Genomic DNA, 18,982 nt, shown 5'->3' on the forward strand with positions numbered 1-18,982 from the left:
AAGTAAACTTACTTTTGTTGCATCAAATAAGTTTTTTTTTTCCCAGTTTGTATCAAATAAGTTTAATTCTTAATTTTCACACGATTGTTTTATTTTATATTCAGAAAAATTCTTAATTCTTAATATTTATATTATTTATAAAATATTTAATTAAATTGGTGTTACTAATTAATCAACCACTAATCCATTTAAGAAAAAACTAATAAATTAATCATTTTAAAATTATAAAGTAATATATATATCTTTTAAAATTAAATAATTTAAATTAAAATTGTTTTTAAAAATCTAAAAGATTCATAACGATTAAATTGAAACACTTAATAATTTTGGTACAATTTTGATCATTGATAGTTGATACTATTTTCTTTTATAGTTTTGATAACTCATAATATGTTTGTCATTATATCATATATAAAACAATAACTTATTAGAAATTTCTTTCAAATAAGCATGCATGTGAAAATCACGTACTTAAAACACATATGTAATACATAACAATACGAGTGAAATAGTTTGTGTAATGGAATTGAAATGTATAAAAATGTCAAAATAAAATCTTGATTGAAGTGGTAAAGAAAAAGTCTTATTGATACCATTGGCATTTATTCAAATCTTAAAACTTGTAACCTTTTTATTAATATTTTTTTTCATATAACAAAAGGTAAAAGTATGATTATAATAATATGATTTATTTAAATATGTAAAGATATTAATAATTTCATTAATTATATTGATGTGATGTTTACTTGTAATATCGACTAAATTTATAAACATATAAATAAAATAGGATGAAACAATGTTTAATAAAATTGGATGTATAAAAATAATAAAAATAAATATTTGATTGAAATAGTAATATTAAAATTTACAATTTACTATTATTAGTTTTTTAAAGATAAGAATAAGACAAAAATATACTTGTTTATTTAGAATGTATAAGGTAGTTTTAGTAATTTTATAGATTGAGTCGAGTTAATTTATTATGTTAATTCAATTACATATTTAAATAATAAAATATATAATTTTAAAAATATTTTTATTTAAATAAAAATTAAACTATTTAAATTATAAAAAAATAAAAACAAACTAAACAAATAAAGAAAGACCCCCCCACTAAAAAAACCTCAAATTCCAGTAAAGAAACAAAAATAAATAAATAAATAAATAAAAAACGAAGTACAACGAAAAGGGTCAGGGGAGAAAACCAAAGAAGAAAGGAGGACGAAAACAAAGCGAGAAAAGGAGAGGCAAATTCAATCTATACTGCCCAACTGAATTAGAAGGAAGAAGAAAAATATTTGATTTAATTTGCAAAAAGAGAAAAAAGAAGAGCCTATAATTGATGGGAGTTTCGATTGACGACGATATCCGGCACCCGTGAATTGAAAGTTTTAACTTTTCCTCAGTCGGAAGATGGTCGATAGACCACCATTGTATACGGCATTTGAATCGGTTTTCTTCAAGGTTTCAACTCCAACATAAAATTGTTTTCTAAAACAAACTTCTCTCTCTTTTCTTTTGTTTTGGTTTTTTAAATCTGGGAGAGTATATCGTGGCCGTCCGATTGGGATTTTCGATCATGGTGATGAGAGCTTGGATGGTGGTCGAAAAAGCGAGGAGGATCGTACGTACGGCTTTTTTCATGGTGGCGATGTTGGCGTCACTTCTAGCTTCGTCTCTGCCGTTGCTGGTGGCGATATGCGACATCACGGTCCCTTTCCTTTTACTCTCAAGCTTCACGTGCGTCACGTGCTACAGTTTCCACGAGCACCTTCGTCGTTATGCTTTCAAAAACTCCTTAACTGACATCCCTCTCGTCTCCATCCTCAGATCTATAATCATATCTTGTACGATTCCATTTTTAATAACTTTTAGCAAAAAAAAAAAAACCTCCTAATTCAAAATTTCTCATTCTTTTGTTTTCTGGGTTATATTTGGCAGGTGTATATTCGTTGTGTGACGGTTCAGCGTTATCCCATGGACCATACTTAGGAACGGTTACTTTATGTTCATTCCTTTCGATTCTCGTACTTTCGGTTAAAGCATGTGTTTTTACGGTGATTTCTCAAATAGAGGCAGGGGCGGATGCAGAGGCATCGCCGGCTTATTCCATTGCAAAGCAAAGGCTTCATTTGAAGAAATCATGGGGGATGCCTGTTTTGTTTCTTTCCTCAGTAGTTTTCGCACTTGGTCACACTGTAGTTGCGTATAGAACAAGTTGTAGAGCAAGAAGAAAGCTTTTGCTTCATCGAGTTGACCCCGAAGCGGTAAGTTTTCGTGCTTTTCATTTCCGGTTCAGTTAAAATTTTTTTTCTTTTTTTGTGTTTTTATTTACATAAGGTAGCATTTCGTTATTGCCTTCGCTACTTTCTTTTTTCCTTTCTTTTGCCAGAGGCAAAATCCAGAAGATAAGTTAAAGTTTGGATTTTTTTCCGATAACTAAATGCATGATTTTACGTAATATATTGAAATTAAAGTTTTTCTTTGTTTTGTTTCTTTTTAATAACAATTAACTTTACTTTCTGACGCAAAAAGCTAGCTTTTTTTTTTTTCATAACAATTCGAAGTTAATCTTTTAATGATTCTTTTGCATTATAAAAATGCATGATTTTTTTTTACGATAATATGAACTTATGTTAGAACTAATTTTGCATTTTAGTCGCTTGTTTCCGTTTAGTCTATAGTGATTTTGCTTTCTATCATTATCATTATCTTTTTGTTTTTTAGCAATTATTTTGGGCACAATATTTAAGCGGCAAATAGCAATAACGAAATGGATTCCAAAAGATTTGGTTATCTTTTTCCATGAATTTAAGTTTGATTTTTCTTTTTCTAAATTTATTGAGAAAGTTCAGTGGTTTTATCTGTTAATCTTAAAACTTCTATTGTTTTTCTTATTTTTGATAAGTGAAACAAATATTTATTCTTTCTCTAAGTACGACTGAATGTATTTTCCATTCCATGAGATGTAAGCTAGTAGTTTGATTTTACATAGCTTAGACTAATGCAACTGCAGTGCCCTTTATAGCTGTTTTTGGTTCGTATTGATATTATTTTTTGTAGTAACATTCAAGTTATTGCAGGTTCTTTCATGCAAAAATGTTTTCTCTGGCTTTCAGAAGGTTCCACGATCTCCCACTCCCTCTGCAGGGAGAACTCCAAAAAGCGACAGTGAAACAAGGAGAAAGCCTTTTGGGCAATCTCGCGATGAAGGGGAACTCCCTGTTAGATTACTTGCTGACCTAGATAGTTTATTCATTAAATTGCAAGGGGTTACCATTCATTACAAGCTCTGCTTTCCGGGTTCACCCCCTAGGTCTTTGTCATCCACTACCTTTCTAGAACCTAAAGTTAGTTCTACACCCCAAGTAACTCCTGGAAAGCTAAAGTTTGATAGGCAAGCACTTAGTGTGTTGCCAAAGACGCAATATAACCATCTTCATAGAAGCTATAGTAATCAATTCCACAGTTCTTCACTCTATGCTCCATTGTTGGATGGTTCCCCAAACTCTCCTGTTCTTTCTGAAGATATTCCTGTTTTAAGCCTTGAGGATTCAATTGCACAAGCTGAGACAAGTCATTTGAACTCTGGGACTTTAGAGCAAGATATAGAGGCAAATGTCCAGTTTGGCATTGTTTTAGTGCATGGCTTTGGAGGGGGAGTCTTTTCTTGGAGGCATGTGATGGGAGTGCTTGCTCGCCAGCTTGGCTGTTCAGTTGCTGCTTTTGATCGCCCTGGCTGGGGATTGACTTCTAGGCCAAGCAGAAGGGATTGGGAGGGAAAAGAGTTGCCCAATCCTTACAAGCTCGAAACTCAGGTCTGGTTAGGCACTCTTTTAAATGTTACTTGGTTCTTGTGAGTGAGCTGCATTTCTGGTGCTGAGGATGAATTACCAAGTTAAATGCCTTAAATTGTTTGCTTGTGCCATGTTTATAAACAGTTCTTTATGAGCGCTCTAGGCCTTACATTACACATAAAATACTAGAAGTTCTTTTTGAGTTTTGAAGGACATTCTTTCTGTATTTTTGTATATGAAGTTAATGACCTGTTATTTTCAGGTTGACTTGCTTCTTTCCTTTTGCTATGAGATGGGATTTTCTTCAGTGGTGCTTGTTGGCCATGATGATGGAGGCTTGCTTGCTTTGAAGGCCGCACAAAAAGTCCAAGCCTCAATGAATTCTTTCAACGTGAGTGAGCTTTCATGATATTTCTGTATCAGTCTGGATGATTTAGACAACAAAATTTATCTTTACTAATATATCCAGTATTTTGATCTAATGTTTCACTTACTCATTGGTGCTTTTACTGGTGCATAGCTACTTCATCTGTGAAATAAGAAAAATCTTAGGGATGCCTATAATAAAACCTTGTTTTGTCAGAAACAGCATATTGTCAAATAAACAAAAAGGAATTCCATTTGTGTTGAGCCTGGAAGAGTAATTTGTAGAAGGGACTGGTTTGGCTGTTTTATTGTGGAGATTTTTTAAGGAGTCTCAGATATTCTCCATATGTTCTATTACAAGCATCATTTTGCCAATTTGACCTCTATTGACAACTTTATGTCAAGTAGGTAAACCTCCATGACTATTTACTAATGAATCCAAATAAAGAAGGATAGAAAATTAAACCTTGGTATGTTTAAGTCCTTCTTTGCTCACTGAAAGGAGTGGCATTTTGCATGGAGAGTAAACAGACCAAGAAGAAAACATCTAGAGGGGAGGATGTTTATTTATTTATTCCCGTCAGATTTCCTGTTTTAATTGATTGGTTCCTGAAGTTTGAAGAAACGTAGTTGTGGTTTTGACTGACTGGAATATAACACAATTAAAAGATCATTAAATTTGGAAGAATACACCTAGAGAAAAATGTTCAGTTATTTATTCTTCTCAGATGTTCTATTTCAATTTATTGGTTCCTGATGAGTAATGTCTAAAGATTTTATTTGTGGATTTAACTAACAGAATATTGCACATGAGGTTTAAGTTAGATATTCACAAATTTGTAGCTGTATACTGGAGTGTCAGTTCTCATTGAAATTCCAAATTATATGCTTAACATTTTGTGAGATATTTCTTTAAATGGTTATGACCCATTTCATCTCTGTTAGTAGGAATGGCTTAAAATGATTAAGCTCGGTTCTTACTGTTTATCCTGTGTTGATTTGGTGGTTTACCCAGATTACTATCAAAGCAGTTGTTTTGCTAAGTGTTAGCTTGTCAAGAGAAGTTGTCCCTGCCTTTGCAAGGATACTCTTGCGCACTTCACTTGGGAAGAAGCACTTAGTTCGTCCGCTTCTCCGAACAGAAATTACACAAGTGGTGAATAGGCGTGCTTGGTATGATGCAACTAAGTTAACAACAGAAGTTTTGAACCTTTATAAGGTATATGTTCTGCAAAATTAAAAGTAGAATTGTTATCTTGCATATGAATGAGAGAAAATCTGAGAAGATGTTGTAGAATCGGGGCATCGGAGTCTCAACTGTATTCATTTTACTTTTGAAACAATGGTCTATGTTGCAAAATGAATGAGGGTTTCTTCAAAAGAAACCATGTCAAACCAAAAAGCATAAAAGTTCCAGGGTTAGTGCACATATGCAGAATGATGACATTGACAAAAAGTACAAATTTCTGCATTTGGATGGACTGATTTTCACAAGTCTCCGTGATTGCCTAAATTATAAACCCTAAAATTGAAAGAAAAACAAGGGGAGAGCAATTTCCATCTGTATTACTACAGTTCTATAAGCATAAGAACTAACACACAACTACTATGCGGAAAATTTTGTAGCTTTTTTTAGGCTCCTGAAATTGCATGATATCTACTAGTTTGAAGTTTCAGTTTGTTTACCTATTTGATTTGCTGAATTCATCTTGCTTCAATCAGGCCCCACTATGTGTAGGGGGTTGGGATGAAGCACTTCATGAAATATGCAGGTTGTCACATGAAACAATCCTTTCACCACAGAATGCAACATCACTTTTAAATGCTGTTGAAGAGATGCCGGTATTGGTCATTGCTGGTGCTGAAGATTCCCATATTTCTCTTAAATCTTCTCAGGCCATGGCTTCAAAACTTGTAAATTCCGTATGTAATCCACTTCAATTTCTATCCTCTATTCTCAAAATTTGAATATTCCAAGGATGGGCAATCTTCTTGGCATATCACTCTTTTTCTATTCCGAGTTGTAGTTTTTTCAAGAAATTGAAAATCTTTCACACAAACTCTGCTAAATTACTTGTTGGAGTGTTCACCTCAAAACACTGTTCTTGTCTGGACAGAATGTTGCCTGTTTCCGGGTTATGTTACTTAAATGTATTGTTCACTAAACAACTATCTATCCTGTGTTGCTGATGTTGCTATGTTTGTTGCCATGCAGAGGCTGGTTGCAATATCCGGGTGCGGCCATCTTCCGCATGAGGAATGCCCCAAGGCATTACTTGCAGCTATTTCACCTTTCATAAGCAGATTGCTAATCCAAACCAGAATTGCAAAGAGTCAGTAGGACACCTTTTTAACTTACGTAAGTAGGAGCTTTCTATCTTTTTTTTTTACTTTTGATTTTTCCTTCCACATCCCCCCTTTTCTTTACTTAGTTTCCAAACAATTTACCCCGAAACGAAGAGATAAAATTGGAGCTCTTGTTTTGGGTAATTTTGATGTGTTCTGAGCCTTTTACCTTGACCCCTAATTCTGAGGGGTGTTTGTTTGTATGTAGAGTTCTCTCACTTGTAATTTTCTTTTACATCTTTTGTTTTCCTTCCTTCTGATTTTGGGTTGTCCTTAACAGTGTTAAGTATCAACTAGTGATGCAATGTTTGACAAGTTAAATATTATTTGCCACGTAAAAGGAGTGGCAAAATGGCAGTGTTTGTACATATCTTTTCTCAACATTAGCAATGAATACATATGAGCATTGTGTCAACATTCAAAGATATTTTGGTATTTGGACAGAATTTGTTTCATGGTTTTAATTTATTTTGATTTTTTGACACTAGAAATTTCACCACTTTCAAAATTGTGAACATAAAAAAAAAAATCCCACTGAAAGTTGGATCCACCTTAAGTGACTAATCATATTTTCCCGGCTTTTTTATAAAATTAACCCAAAAAATTAATTAATTACATGAATGATTTATTTTTTGATAAAACACGTAAATGACTTAAAATTTACAGTAAAAGTTAGTAGAACCAAAGAGTTTGGCGTCATCAACATGTTACGTTAGCAGTCAGAATAAAAAAATTTATTTTTTTGGTGGAGTTATATAGAATGGCTTCATATGTATAAATGTCAGAGAAAAACTATAATTTTTTAAAAAATAGAGAGATTTTTAAAAAAAATTCCATTTTTTGGTGGAGCCAAATAAATTAACGCCACCAGTTTCTAAATTTTTTTTGTTTTCTAAAATTTTAAATATATTAAAAAAATGTTAAGTATAATTAATTTTAAAATTTTAATGTACTTAATATATATTTATAATAGGTAAAGACAAAAAAAATATTTTCTTAATATATTTAAAATTTTAAAAAACTTAAAAAATTAAATATATTAAAAAAATATTAAGTGTAACCAATTTTAAAATTTTAATATATTCAATATATTTTTTAAAATATATTTTAATACATCTTTTAATACGTAAAGAGAAAAAAGATTTTTTATTATATTTAAAATTTTAAAAAACTTCAAAGATTTAAATATATTAAAATTTTAAATATTTTAAAGAAAATGTTGAGTATAACCAATTTTAAAATTTTAATATATTAAAATTTTGAACTTATTAAAAAAATTTAAGTATAACCAATTTTAAAATTTTAAAATTTCAAATTATTTTTTAATAGGTGAAGACAAAAAAAAAGGCTTTCTCAATATATATAAAATTTTGAAAGGAAAAAAAGGTGGGCAACTTTGAAAATTGGTGGTGCCAATTTATTTGGCTCCACCAAATTTTTTTTAAGTCCCTCTATTTTTTTAAAAATTATAGTATTTCCCTAGTATTTATATAGGTAGCGCTGTTCTACAGGCCCTAATAAAAAAATTGATTTTTTTTTATCTTGGTTGCTGATGTGGCATGTTGGTGGCACCAAACTCTTTGGCTTCATCAACTTTCACTGTAGATTTTAGCTCATTTACGTGTTTAATTAAAAAAATAGGTCATTTATGTAGTTAATTAATTTTTTAAGTTAGTTTTATAAAAAAGCCTATTTTTCCTTTACATTGAGATATGTTATTTGACTGAAAATGTAACACCCTCTAACCCCAAACCGTCACCGGAACAGGGTTATAGAGCATTACCGACATATCGGATAACTTATAACTAATTCATAGATAAATAACAGACATAGCATACTTTAATCATTTTCATTTCATATTTGTATAAATTATGTCATTTTAGTTCCATTTCATACTTATAACCAATTTAAACATCTTTCTACAACCGTAATCGCAAAACTCTTATACTTAACCTCTACTTCACCTAGGTACATGCCACATTATCAAAACAAAGGTACATAACTAAAATTTCTCTGAGGTCGGGATTGCTCTGGATGCTGGACCAGACACTGGCTTTCTACTAACCTACGCACGGAAACAATCGTACGCTGAGTATAGGTATACTCAGTGGTATTACCATAATTCAAATTAATAACATTAATCGATAAATTATATACATTTAATTTATGTCTACAATTATTCATTAATTATCTCATACTTTAAATCAACTTGATAATTAATAACAATAAGCAATATTTCAAATCTTGTATTTAATTGTAGTCATACCACCTTATTTCACTATCTCAATCCCATTGGATTTTTCACATCTCATTCCAATAGTTCATTTCAATTCATATACAATTCATTCAATTTATCACTATATTCAATATCAATTCTATTGCAAATTGTACTCACTAATATCATATAACAAAAATTTATTCTTAATCACACCATGAACTTTGGGTTCATATCTTCAAATCTCATATATCGATTTCCAATTCACATATCAATTCACAATTTCACTTTCTCATCTCTTTCCATAGCTCAATCAATCACACTTATTCAATTTTTCTTATTTCAATTATTTACCCCTATTAACAAGACTCGGACCTTGGTGGATACACGGATCCAACCAAACACACCAAAATAGCACCCAGTGCCTCATCGGATAGTTCGAAGCAATAGTTGACACTCAGTGTCTCATCGGCAGAGCTGAAGAAAGTTGGTACCCAGTACCTCATCGAAACTATTCGAAGAAATATAGTGCCACCCAGTGTCTCGTCGACTCAAGGTCGAAAAATCCCTGAACTCTTCAAATCCTATGGCATGCCAACTATATCCGACTCAGCCCGACTAGTTAATAGGGTATTCAAATCATTTTTTTCTATTTCAAATTCACTTACAATTCAATCACAATTCATTTCAAATTCACTTTCACTCTCTAATCAATATACAATTCAATACCAATACATTTTTCCACTTTCCAATCAATGTACCATCAAATACTCATATATATTCATACTTCATTTCAATTTCATTCAATTCACAATTTCTCATGTTCACAATTCAAATCAATTTCTCATTCCAATATGCATTTCAATATTACATTAATTCTTTTAATTCAAATCATATCACTAATAATTTCCATTCACTTCACATACAATTCAATATCATTTAATTCAATATCGATATTCACCTTATTTTTATTTACTAAACATATTATTCAAAATTCAACAATTGCTATTAATAAATTCAATACCAATACGTATTTATCATTCAATTCAATCGTGATAATTACCTCAATTTCCTTATCGTGTATATTAATTTAAAATTTAACAATTAATAATTAAATTTGAATTATGATAATACTAACTGAAATTTCTCTCGAGTCACTCCTTGTTCACCTTCTCATTTCCTTTCTCGGACAATGACTCTTGCACGACATTAGCTACGTAATTAAACAATTAAAAATCATTAATACACAATTTCATCAAAATATTTCCATTTATACCTAAACTTTACCTAGATTCTAATTTAATCCCTTATCAATACTAATTTTATTTTCCCAATCTAACTCCATATTCTCTCTTAATTCTTACTATAAACTCATTTTAACTCTTCAATTTCACCATAAATCCCAAATTTCGAGATTCTTTCAATTTAGTCCCTACTATTCAAAACTTACACTTTATTTTACAATTAAATCCTTTACTAACTTCTAATTTGAAATTAAATTAATTTAACCCCCAATTCATCATTTTTCCACACATGAACCATGCCTAAAAAATCTAATATCTTACAAAATTTCAACATAAATTCAAAATACTTTGTTCTAGGATTCCAAAAACATCAAAACTAAGAGAAAATAGACTAAATTAACTTACCAATTTAAGCTTGAAGCTCAAAAACCGTATTTTTCCATTTTATTTTCTTTCTTTCTTTTTCCTTCTTTCCTTTCTCTTTTTCGTTTGCCTATTCTGTTCTATTTCTCTTTTTCTATTCTTTTATTTCTATTATATTTTATATTAAAATAATAATAACATAATAATAATATATGTATTTTACTTATATAACAAGTAAATACAAAATAATCACAAATATATGTATTTTATTTATACACTTGGATTTATTTCTACCACACACTTGTCATAATTTTGGTTTATTTTACATAATCATTAATATATTTTATAATTAAATAATATATTAATATATTTAAAACATAAAAATCTAAGATTTTTATCATACTTGTGCCGCCTCATTTATGGGGCTTGGCATATTTACCTATTTAGTCCTTTTAACTTTTTTAATCTATTATTCAATTTTCACCCTTACTTCAATTTGGTTATTTTTTAATCAATTAACCATCGAAACGTTAAAATTTCTTAACGAAACTTTAATACTACCCTAATGACACTCCATAAATATTTATAAAAATATTTACGGCTCAGTTTATAATACTGAGGTCTCGATACCTCATTTTTGACCCAATTTACTTAATAATTTCTTTTAAATCACAAAATTCACTAATTCAAAAATATTTCTAAAATCACGCTTAACTTATAATTATTAATTAATAAAACTTTCTAACTTTTTCATTGAATTTGTTGATCTCAAATCACTGTCCTGACACTACTGAAAATTGGGCTGTTACAGAAAATGATTATTATTATTATATCTTTAAAATTAATTGGATTAAGTCTTCTTCATTAAAAATTTAATTAACTAAAAATAAATATTTTTAGTGATTTAGTTTTTTAGCTTAGATATTATATTAAAAAATGTTTTATTTTTATCATACTTTAAAATGGTATGTGTTTAAAAAAAATTGTTTGTCAAATTAAACTTTCTAAATTACACTAACAATGTATTAAATATTTTTTAATTATGGGATAAATCTAAAAATTACACATGAATTTTGAGTTCAATGTTTATATAAGAATTTTAATTTTTTTTTGTAATTTTATACATAATATTTTGATTTTATTTAATCTTCACAAACTCCTAACATCAAAATTTAGAATCAAGATAAAAATTTGTATAAAATTATATATAATTTAATTTTTAACCCTTTAACCAATAATTCCTAACTTAACTTAAAATTTAAATATTAAAAAATGTAAAATTTCTTAAATGTCTAAAAAAAAATACATGAGCTAGAATTTCGGGTTTTTTTTATATGAATAATATAAAATAAATCAATATATACGAAAATAAGATAACATGAATAATATTTACGAGAATAGATAAAATACACAGTAAAATACGGGTGCCGGCGGCACCACTAGAGGTGCTCATGGGCCGGGCGGCCCGGTCCGACCCGACGGCCCGCCCGAAATATGGGAGGGTTTGGGTAAAAATATAGGCCCGAAACATGGGCTTGGGCAAAAAAATGAGGCCCGTTTAGAAAACAGGCCGGGCCTCGGGCAACAATTTTTTGGCCCGGGCCCGACCCGGCCCGATATAATAAATATATATTTTTTAATTTTAAAATATTTTTACATACTTTTTTAAACTTTTTTAATTTTAAAATATGTTTAAAATGCTTTTTTTTAATTTTAAAATATTTTTAATTTTTTTTAATTTTTTAAAATTTTTAAAATAAAAATGGGCTGGGCCGAGCCGGGCCCGGGCTTATGATTTTTTTCTCGGGCCGAGCATGGGCAAAATCTTAGGCCCATATTTTGGGCCGGGCCGGGCCTGGGCCTAGGACCCGGGCTGAAATTTTTTATGAACCCGGCCCGGCCCATGAGCACCTCTAGGCACCACTTTATTTCTAATAAAAAAATCATTTTTTTGGGTGCAGCTGGATCAATTGACGACACTCGTGTTTTGTATGGTAAGTATGAGTTTTTTTCAGTATATAGAAAAAAAGTAAAAAATATTTTTTATTTAGTGCCGCTAATGTGTTAAGTAGCACCCAAAAAATTTAAAAAGACTCGCGTTTTAATTTTTTTCTGTATTAAAAACACGAACTCGTGACTGAATAGAGTTGGGGACCAAACCAACACCCTTTCATAATAATAAAAAAATTTATTGCAAGTTTTTTTAACTGAAGTTGAAAAAAAAACTCATGTTTTAAATTTTGTTTTGGTATTAAAAAACTGAATTTGTGACCAAATGGTCACTTCCGTGTCAACCGTCAAGTTGGTGCAGCCAAGCTGTCAGGTGCCTGACGGCTGACATGAAAGTGACCATTTGTTCACAAGTTCGTATTTTTAATACAAAAAAATAAAACATGATTTTTTTAGCTAATTTTTTCTTAAAACTGGTGCAGTCAATTTGTTAGGGGGCATCAGCCTGATGGAAGTGACCGTTCAGTCACAAGTTTGTGCTTTTAATACAAAAAAAAATTAAAACACAAGTTTTTTCAACCAAATTTTTTTTAGAAACTTTTTGGGTATCGTCAATTGATCCGACTGTACTTAAAATTTTTTTATTAGAAATAAAGTGGTACGCCGATATGTCAGACGACACCTATATTTTACTGTACATATTGACTATTCTCGTAAATATTATTTCTATTATCTTATTTATATTTATTAATTTATTTTATATTATCATGTAAAAAAAACCCTAGAATTTCATTAAAAATTCCTAGAAAAGTTCTCTTTTTAAAAGGCCCGTAAGAGAAAGGCGCGTGGAAGAGAAAATCCCGTTGGTAGCGAGTAGGGTGATTCAGGCGCAGGTTGAGCCTAGGCCAGTCTCCTATGAACTCTATAAACAGGCGGCACTCTGCAGTTAATTTCCTGTCCATGAAGCTTGTCATTGTCATTGCAGCCTTTTATAGCTTTCTGCTTTCCATATCACTATTTTTTTCAAATAGAAACTTATGCTTCCCGTATCAGTATCACCCTCCCTTCCTTGAACAAAAAACAAAGCCCCCCCAAAAAATCAGTTTCATTCTCACTTTCTTAAGTCCAAATTCATTTTACGTTTTTGGGTTTTCCTTCCTTCCTTTCTTTCTAGTAATAATGTAATGTATTAGTATTTTGTAGTCCTTTTTCTTTTTTCTGTGTAATTCTTAGATGTGTTTTTTAAGTATTTTTTGCATGAACAGCGACAATGTGAACATGTAAACATTGTGTTCTTGTACTGTAAAAAAAGGAACAAGTTTTTTTTTTATGCACCCTTTTTGTTTTTGTTTTTTTTTTTGCTTTGTTTTTTCGTTAATGCAAAATGTCACACATCAGAGAGAAGAATCGAGAAGAAAAAAACCTTGGGTTCAAATGGGGTATTCCGATAGGGGCTGGAGCGAAGAACAGCGACATTATGTTTTACGAGTCCTTTATCTTTAAGGGTGAAGAGTATTTTGTTTACAATTGTGTTTACTTTGACCTTGGACAACCCGAAGCTTCCATTGGTAAACTAGTAAAGTTGTTTGAGGGTCCAGACCATGTTAAGAAAGTTAAGGTTGTTTGGTTTATGCGTCCTAGTGAAATCAGGAACTATTTGGGTGATTATGAGCCTCGCTGGAACGAGATTTTCTTGGCTTCGGGTCAAGGACGTGGGGTTTCCAATATCAATCTCGTGGTAATTTTCTCATCCGTTTTTATTGTTGGTTTTGTTCTAACATTTTCTTTATTTTGCTTATTTTTATAATTTTAGTCATCATTTGAAATTGTTCTTGTGTCAATGTATTTGTCTTGATCGTTATATAGTTTGACTCTGTAGTAGGCCTCGTTTTGACCACTCATGATGATTGTGATCGATCATCAAAATGTGCAGCTTTTGCAATTGAGTGTAAGTTTTATGGCAATCAAGATAATATGGAAATTAATTATGCATGATCTTCATGTTTTTACACATGTAGGAATCGATTGTTGGAAAATGCAATGTTGTCTGCACATCAAATGATCATAGGAATCCGCAAGCATATTCTGAAGCAGATTTGAGACGGGCGGACTATTTCTTCTGCTGCCATTTCGATGTTGGAGAGCTTGCAATATCGGATACTTTTCCTGATATGGTGGATAGAGTTAAAGGTTAGATTATTATCTGCTCCGAAATTTTTGATTGGAATAAACACAAGCGAGGCTGTAGAAGGATTATTTGTTTCTCTGAACGTTTGCAGTGGAGCACTTCTTCAACAAGAAAACAGAACAAAAGCTGTTAGGCCGAATCAATCTCAAATCAAATGTTAAGGGGCAAACTCAAAGACCAAAATTATCTTCCAAGATAAAAGTAGTAACAAAATCAAATGGTGTTACTGTAAAAGATGATAATTCTGGTAGCAGAGTAAGCTCATTGGTGAAAGGTGATTTCTATGTATTCTTTTCTTTGATGATGTATCCATAAACTCAATAAGTAGATGAAATTAGATTGCACTTGGCACTTGCAGAATCAAAGGTAGAACCAGTTAGCATGAGCACGCAAGTGCATCTTCCAAGTGAGAATATCCCACTAAGGCCTAAGGCATCCAACTCTAACAGTAGTACTCAGCATAGCGGAAGCTCACAGTGGGAAGCTCGAGATGAAATTGATAAAGCTGAAGTGAAATTTCCTAAAGATTCACTTTCTAGCCCTGATGAGGTCCAGCCTTATAAAAAGAGGAAGCTTTTTCTGGATGAGAGGACAAATGATAATGTTCATAATTTAGATGGTCAACTAGGACATGATAGGGGTATAAACATTGATAATCAGCTTGTACAGGTTTCAAGAGTACCAGATGATGTACTTTCTGCATCTTTTTAGTATGAGATGTCGACTTGTATGTTTCTCTTAAGACTTTGGCAACCCTTCTAATATCTTCCATTTTGACTGTTGCAGGATAGAAGGAACTGGTTCGAGCAACAAGTGAGTTGAAGCCTTTTCTCTATTACCATTCACCATTATTTTCTCTCTAGTTGTTTTTCCAAGTTTTCATGTAGTTGCTTCATCCTTTTATTTTGTCACCATATCTCTAAAATGTCTCCCAACATAGTTCATAGCAGATGTCTACCATTCATATAATCTTTTGTAAACATTATCCTTGCTACTTTGAAGTCTTTTTGGTGTTTCACCTTCTTTTGTGATATATAAATTTCATAACATGAAGTATATTAGCTTAAGGCTAAAGTTTAAACATGAACATTGGTCATTTTTGAGATGGACTGGTTGATAATATCGTCTCTTGGTAAGTTTAATCTTTTTTTATCTCCTATATTTCATTAGCCTTGGGAGCAAAGACTTGAGAGAGCTCAGGAATCAGGTAGGCTGGTCTTACTTGAAAATGTGGATCCATCCTACACGTCAGAAGAAGTCGAGGTTTGTGATATTTTTCTTGGTTACTAGTTCATAGTGTCAAATTCCTTGCTGGTGATTTTACTTGTTTATTTTTTAATCCATTAAATAATATTTTTTATTCATGTAATTAATGTAAATATATTTTTCAGAGCATTGAACATAATTAAAATATTTCTACAATAAAAAATTTTCAAATTATAATTAAAGTTTGAATTAAAATAATAATGAAGTTTGAACTTTCTTTTAATGATATTTTAGTTGCTAACTGAATGAAAATACTTAAATGTTAAATGTTAATGCATTTGTTTTACAACGGTAAGTCCTAATTTTACATTATTGAAGTGTAAGTCAAAACCAAATAAGTTAAATCTTAGTGAATGTGTAATTTTAATTTTAATAAAATATTTTTCTAATATTCAAAATTTTATAATGAAATAAAAATATTAATTTAATGCTAATTTAGTAATATAATAAATAATAAAAAAACATTTCTTCGGTTCAAAAGTTTCTCCAAAATCATGCTTAGATATGTTCTAGATTATAGATTACTCAAATCCCAAAAAAGTTTGTGTGGTCTGAAACTATTGTGAATAAAATTTTAGATTAAAGTTGTTAAATTACACATGCATGTTGCTATTCTGCTTGGAAATGCTAAGTATATCATAATCTTGTTGAAGTTTCCTGGACCCAAATATATATATTCCTCATCATTTTGTTTACTAGTTTATCTGGAATTTCATTTTCAGGATCTTGTATGGCATGCATTTAATGAGAAGGTTGAGGCCAAAATGATAGAACAGACAACATTTTCTTGCCCTTGCTATGGTACATCACCTCCTTATGGCTTTCATGCTCAAAGTAACTTTGTGTAACAATCACATGAACTCATTGGTAATTAATCTTTGAGTTATCTGTTCTGCAACTTCAAGTCTGAAAGTGTGAGAACAATCCTGTGTTTTAATAGGTAAGGCTCTTATTATATTCAAGTCAAAAGAAGCAGCTAACTCAGCAATTTTCCAATTAATGAAGAGATGCTTAATGCTAGCTGATGGGAGGTATTTAATAAGTTTATCATATTAGATTGTTTTCCTTGTTTTTCATTTGCAAACTCACAAATTTTCTTATAAGTTAGATTGTTGCTTGCAGATGAAGGGGGAAAGAATAGTAAAGAAAATGGGGAAGTTGTAATTGATAGGGTTGCAACAAGAACTTAAAATTTTGTATATGTTGTTAAGCACCCAACATAAGCATGGGGATGTTTGACTTAAATATAAGATAACAAGAACCTCAAAACTTAATTGATATGAGATATAACATTTCTCGACATGTGGTTCAGCAAGAGCTTAAACATGGGCAAGCTCACAAGAGGTGGACAACCTCACATGGGGCAATAAAATAGAATAGAACCCAGGCTTTGATATTACATTAAGTATCTAGACTAAAACTAACTGGTAATAGCTGAAACTGTTTAACTTAATATAAGATGATAGGAAAACCCTAAGTTGAACACATGTGAGAGCACTGTATTAGCATACCCACATGTTTTAGTAAATATCAATAACATTTTGGTTCATACTTTCATTATATATAAATTGTAAATTGCCTTATAGAGTTCGTGATATATTAACGTACTGAGGTATTACTTTGTTGGGAGAAGAGGTTTACTAGTACTACTAATGGTTTTCTTTACTTGCAGACCACTAATTGCGAGGAGAGAGTCTTTGAGGAAGGGTGCCAAAGTGGGATTTGTTGGCCATCTTACCATTGACAAACTCCAACTTCAAAGGCAGACTGAAGATATGGTAAACTTAATTTTTGCATCAACTAATTCATGCTTTGTTGAAGTATCATCTACTCTTCTCTTTCATATCGTTTTAACTATGCTTATTTATTTATAAGTAGGGTCTATTTGAACTGTCTTTTTTTTTTTTATCCCAGAAAAAAGCAAAGTCAACATCACATGCTTCTCAGCCCAATAACATTGAATTTGATATGGGAATGGAATGGCGATTACTGCAATTAAAATCAGATATGTGGTGGAAGGCATTACATGAGGTGCTTCCAATGCCATCCTAACTTCTTTCTATTTACTTACGTGCTTATATAACTTAAACCTTAAAATTGAGCACAAAATGAAGATTAAATGCTTATTTGGGTTTAAAACAAAGACCAAGAATTGAGTTATAATGAAGGTCCAGCCTTTTTTTTTTGGTTATTTTAGCTAAAAAAAAGGGAGACAATTTTAGTTAAAAATAAGTTTTGGAACTAAGAATGGGGTTATACAAGATTAAAATAAGCATGCTATAAAAGTAGATGTTATGGAGACAATTTACCAGCCAATTGTATTAGCCTGTAACTTAAAATTTTCTGAAGGGGATAAACTGAACTTTTACCATTTTTGGGTGGCCAAGGCCAGTGCCACCCTTGCAATTTGCTCATCAATGTTATCCTATCCTACCCATAATTTTTTGTTCTAAATATGACCTATTTGGATTTAATTACATACATTATAGTTCCTTTTCTATTTTTACTGGTTTCAAGATTGTTATATCTCTTGTTTTCTAACTCCTGTCTCAACAGCGACAAGAAAAGGAGATAGAAGCTGTTAGAAACCAGCTAAAGATGAAATGGCAGTAGATAGCAACCATTTGGAGGTATTAACATATCTAAATACAGGCAGGGTTCGTATCTTACAGGAAGGATTTTGCTTTTACACATCGCTAAGATGTATGCGGATTAGGACCCCATTAATACACAAATCATTCTCCATATTAAGGTGTGGGATTCACTTTTTTGTTGTGAAACCCTACTTGTGAGTGGTGATTGAAAAGCAATGAGAAGAGATATCCAGACAGACGAGATGCATGCAATAGGGGGGGCCTTAATTTTGGATTAGCATACAATACTTGTAGAATCAAACTCAGATAGGGTAGGGGAGTTTGTGAAATTAGAAATGGGATCAGATCTTCCAATTTTTGTGTGCAAGTTCTTTCCGAATCCTATTTGGCTACCTCCCAGTTTCCAGCTGAACCATGTCACTACGCTTATCAATATACAAGTAAAAAATTTCTTCAGTTTATGAACATTTTTTTCTCACGATAAGATTATTATGACTTGGAATCATAGTCCTATGGAGGGAAATATATTATTGGTAATTCGAGCTTTTGGGTCCTACATTCAGTGTCATTTGGCTCTTTAAGTTTGATTTATTTCATGAACCAGTAACGATAATGTTATTAACTCTTACATGTAGAATAATGTTGGGCAATGG

At 31.3% G+C, this 18,982-nt stretch overlaps 2 protein-coding genes across 2 annotated transcripts; both read left to right on the forward strand.

Moving 5' to 3' along the window:
- Positions 1-1,130: 1,130 nt before the first annotated feature.
- On the forward strand, positions 1,131-6,924 carry LOC121217698 (uncharacterized). The gene is made up of 7 exons (XM_041093675.1): positions 1,131-1,847; positions 1,942-2,267; positions 3,084-3,818; positions 4,060-4,188; positions 5,179-5,382; positions 5,886-6,086; positions 6,379-6,924. Exons 1-7 carry the CDS (start codon positions 1,580-1,582, stop codon positions 6,502-6,504), a joined length of 1,989 nt encoding a protein of 662 aa, XP_040949609.1. The 5' UTR covers positions 1,131-1,579; the 3' UTR covers positions 6,505-6,924.
- A 6,248-nt stretch (positions 6,925-13,172) lies between these two features.
- On the forward strand, positions 13,173-18,866 carry LOC121202871 (protein ANTI-SILENCING 1). Its single transcript, XM_041093676.1, has 11 exons — positions 13,173-14,019; positions 14,300-14,471; positions 14,561-14,743; positions 14,828-15,159; positions 15,256-15,282; positions 15,640-15,732; positions 16,458-16,536; positions 16,676-16,766; positions 17,408-17,513; positions 17,650-17,766; positions 18,292-18,866. The coding sequence occupies exons 1-11, from the start codon at positions 13,666-13,668 to the stop codon at positions 18,346-18,348; spliced, it is 1,611 nt and encodes a 536-aa protein (XP_040949610.1). The 5' UTR covers positions 13,173-13,665; the 3' UTR covers positions 18,349-18,866.
- The last annotated feature ends 116 nt before the right edge of the window (positions 18,867-18,982 follow it).

This window comes from Gossypium hirsutum, chromosome D05 (genome assembly GCF_007990345.1).
Source record: "Gossypium hirsutum isolate 1008001.06 chromosome D05, Gossypium_hirsutum_v2.1, whole genome shotgun sequence".
NCBI lineage: Eukaryota > Viridiplantae > Streptophyta > Magnoliopsida > Malvales > Malvaceae > Gossypium > Gossypium hirsutum.

Bases quoted from the DNA above. Each gene is read 5' to 3' on its own strand.
- LOC121217698 (XM_041093675.1), top strand. From the start codon at position 1,580: ATGGTGATGAGAGCTTGGATGGTGGTCGAAAAAGCGAGGAGGATCGTA. The intron at 4,189-5,178 runs GTGAGTGAGCTT...TGGTTTACCCAG, and splicing joins CCTCAATGAATTCTTTCAAC to ATTACTATCAAAGCAGTTGT. The intron at 6,087-6,378 runs GTATGTAATCCA...GTTGCCATGCAG, and splicing joins CTTCAAAACTTGTAAATTCC to AGGCTGGTTGCAATATCCGG.
- LOC121202871 (XM_041093676.1), top strand. From the start codon at position 13,666: ATGTCACACATCAGAGAGAAGAATCGAGAAGAAAAAAACCTTGGGTTC. The intron at 14,744-14,827 runs GTGATTTCTATG...TGGCACTTGCAG, and splicing joins AGTAAGCTCATTGGTGAAAG to AATCAAAGGTAGAACCAGTT. The intron at 17,767-18,291 runs GTGCTTCCAATG...CTGTCTCAACAG, and splicing joins GGTGGAAGGCATTACATGAG to CGACAAGAAAAGGAGATAGA.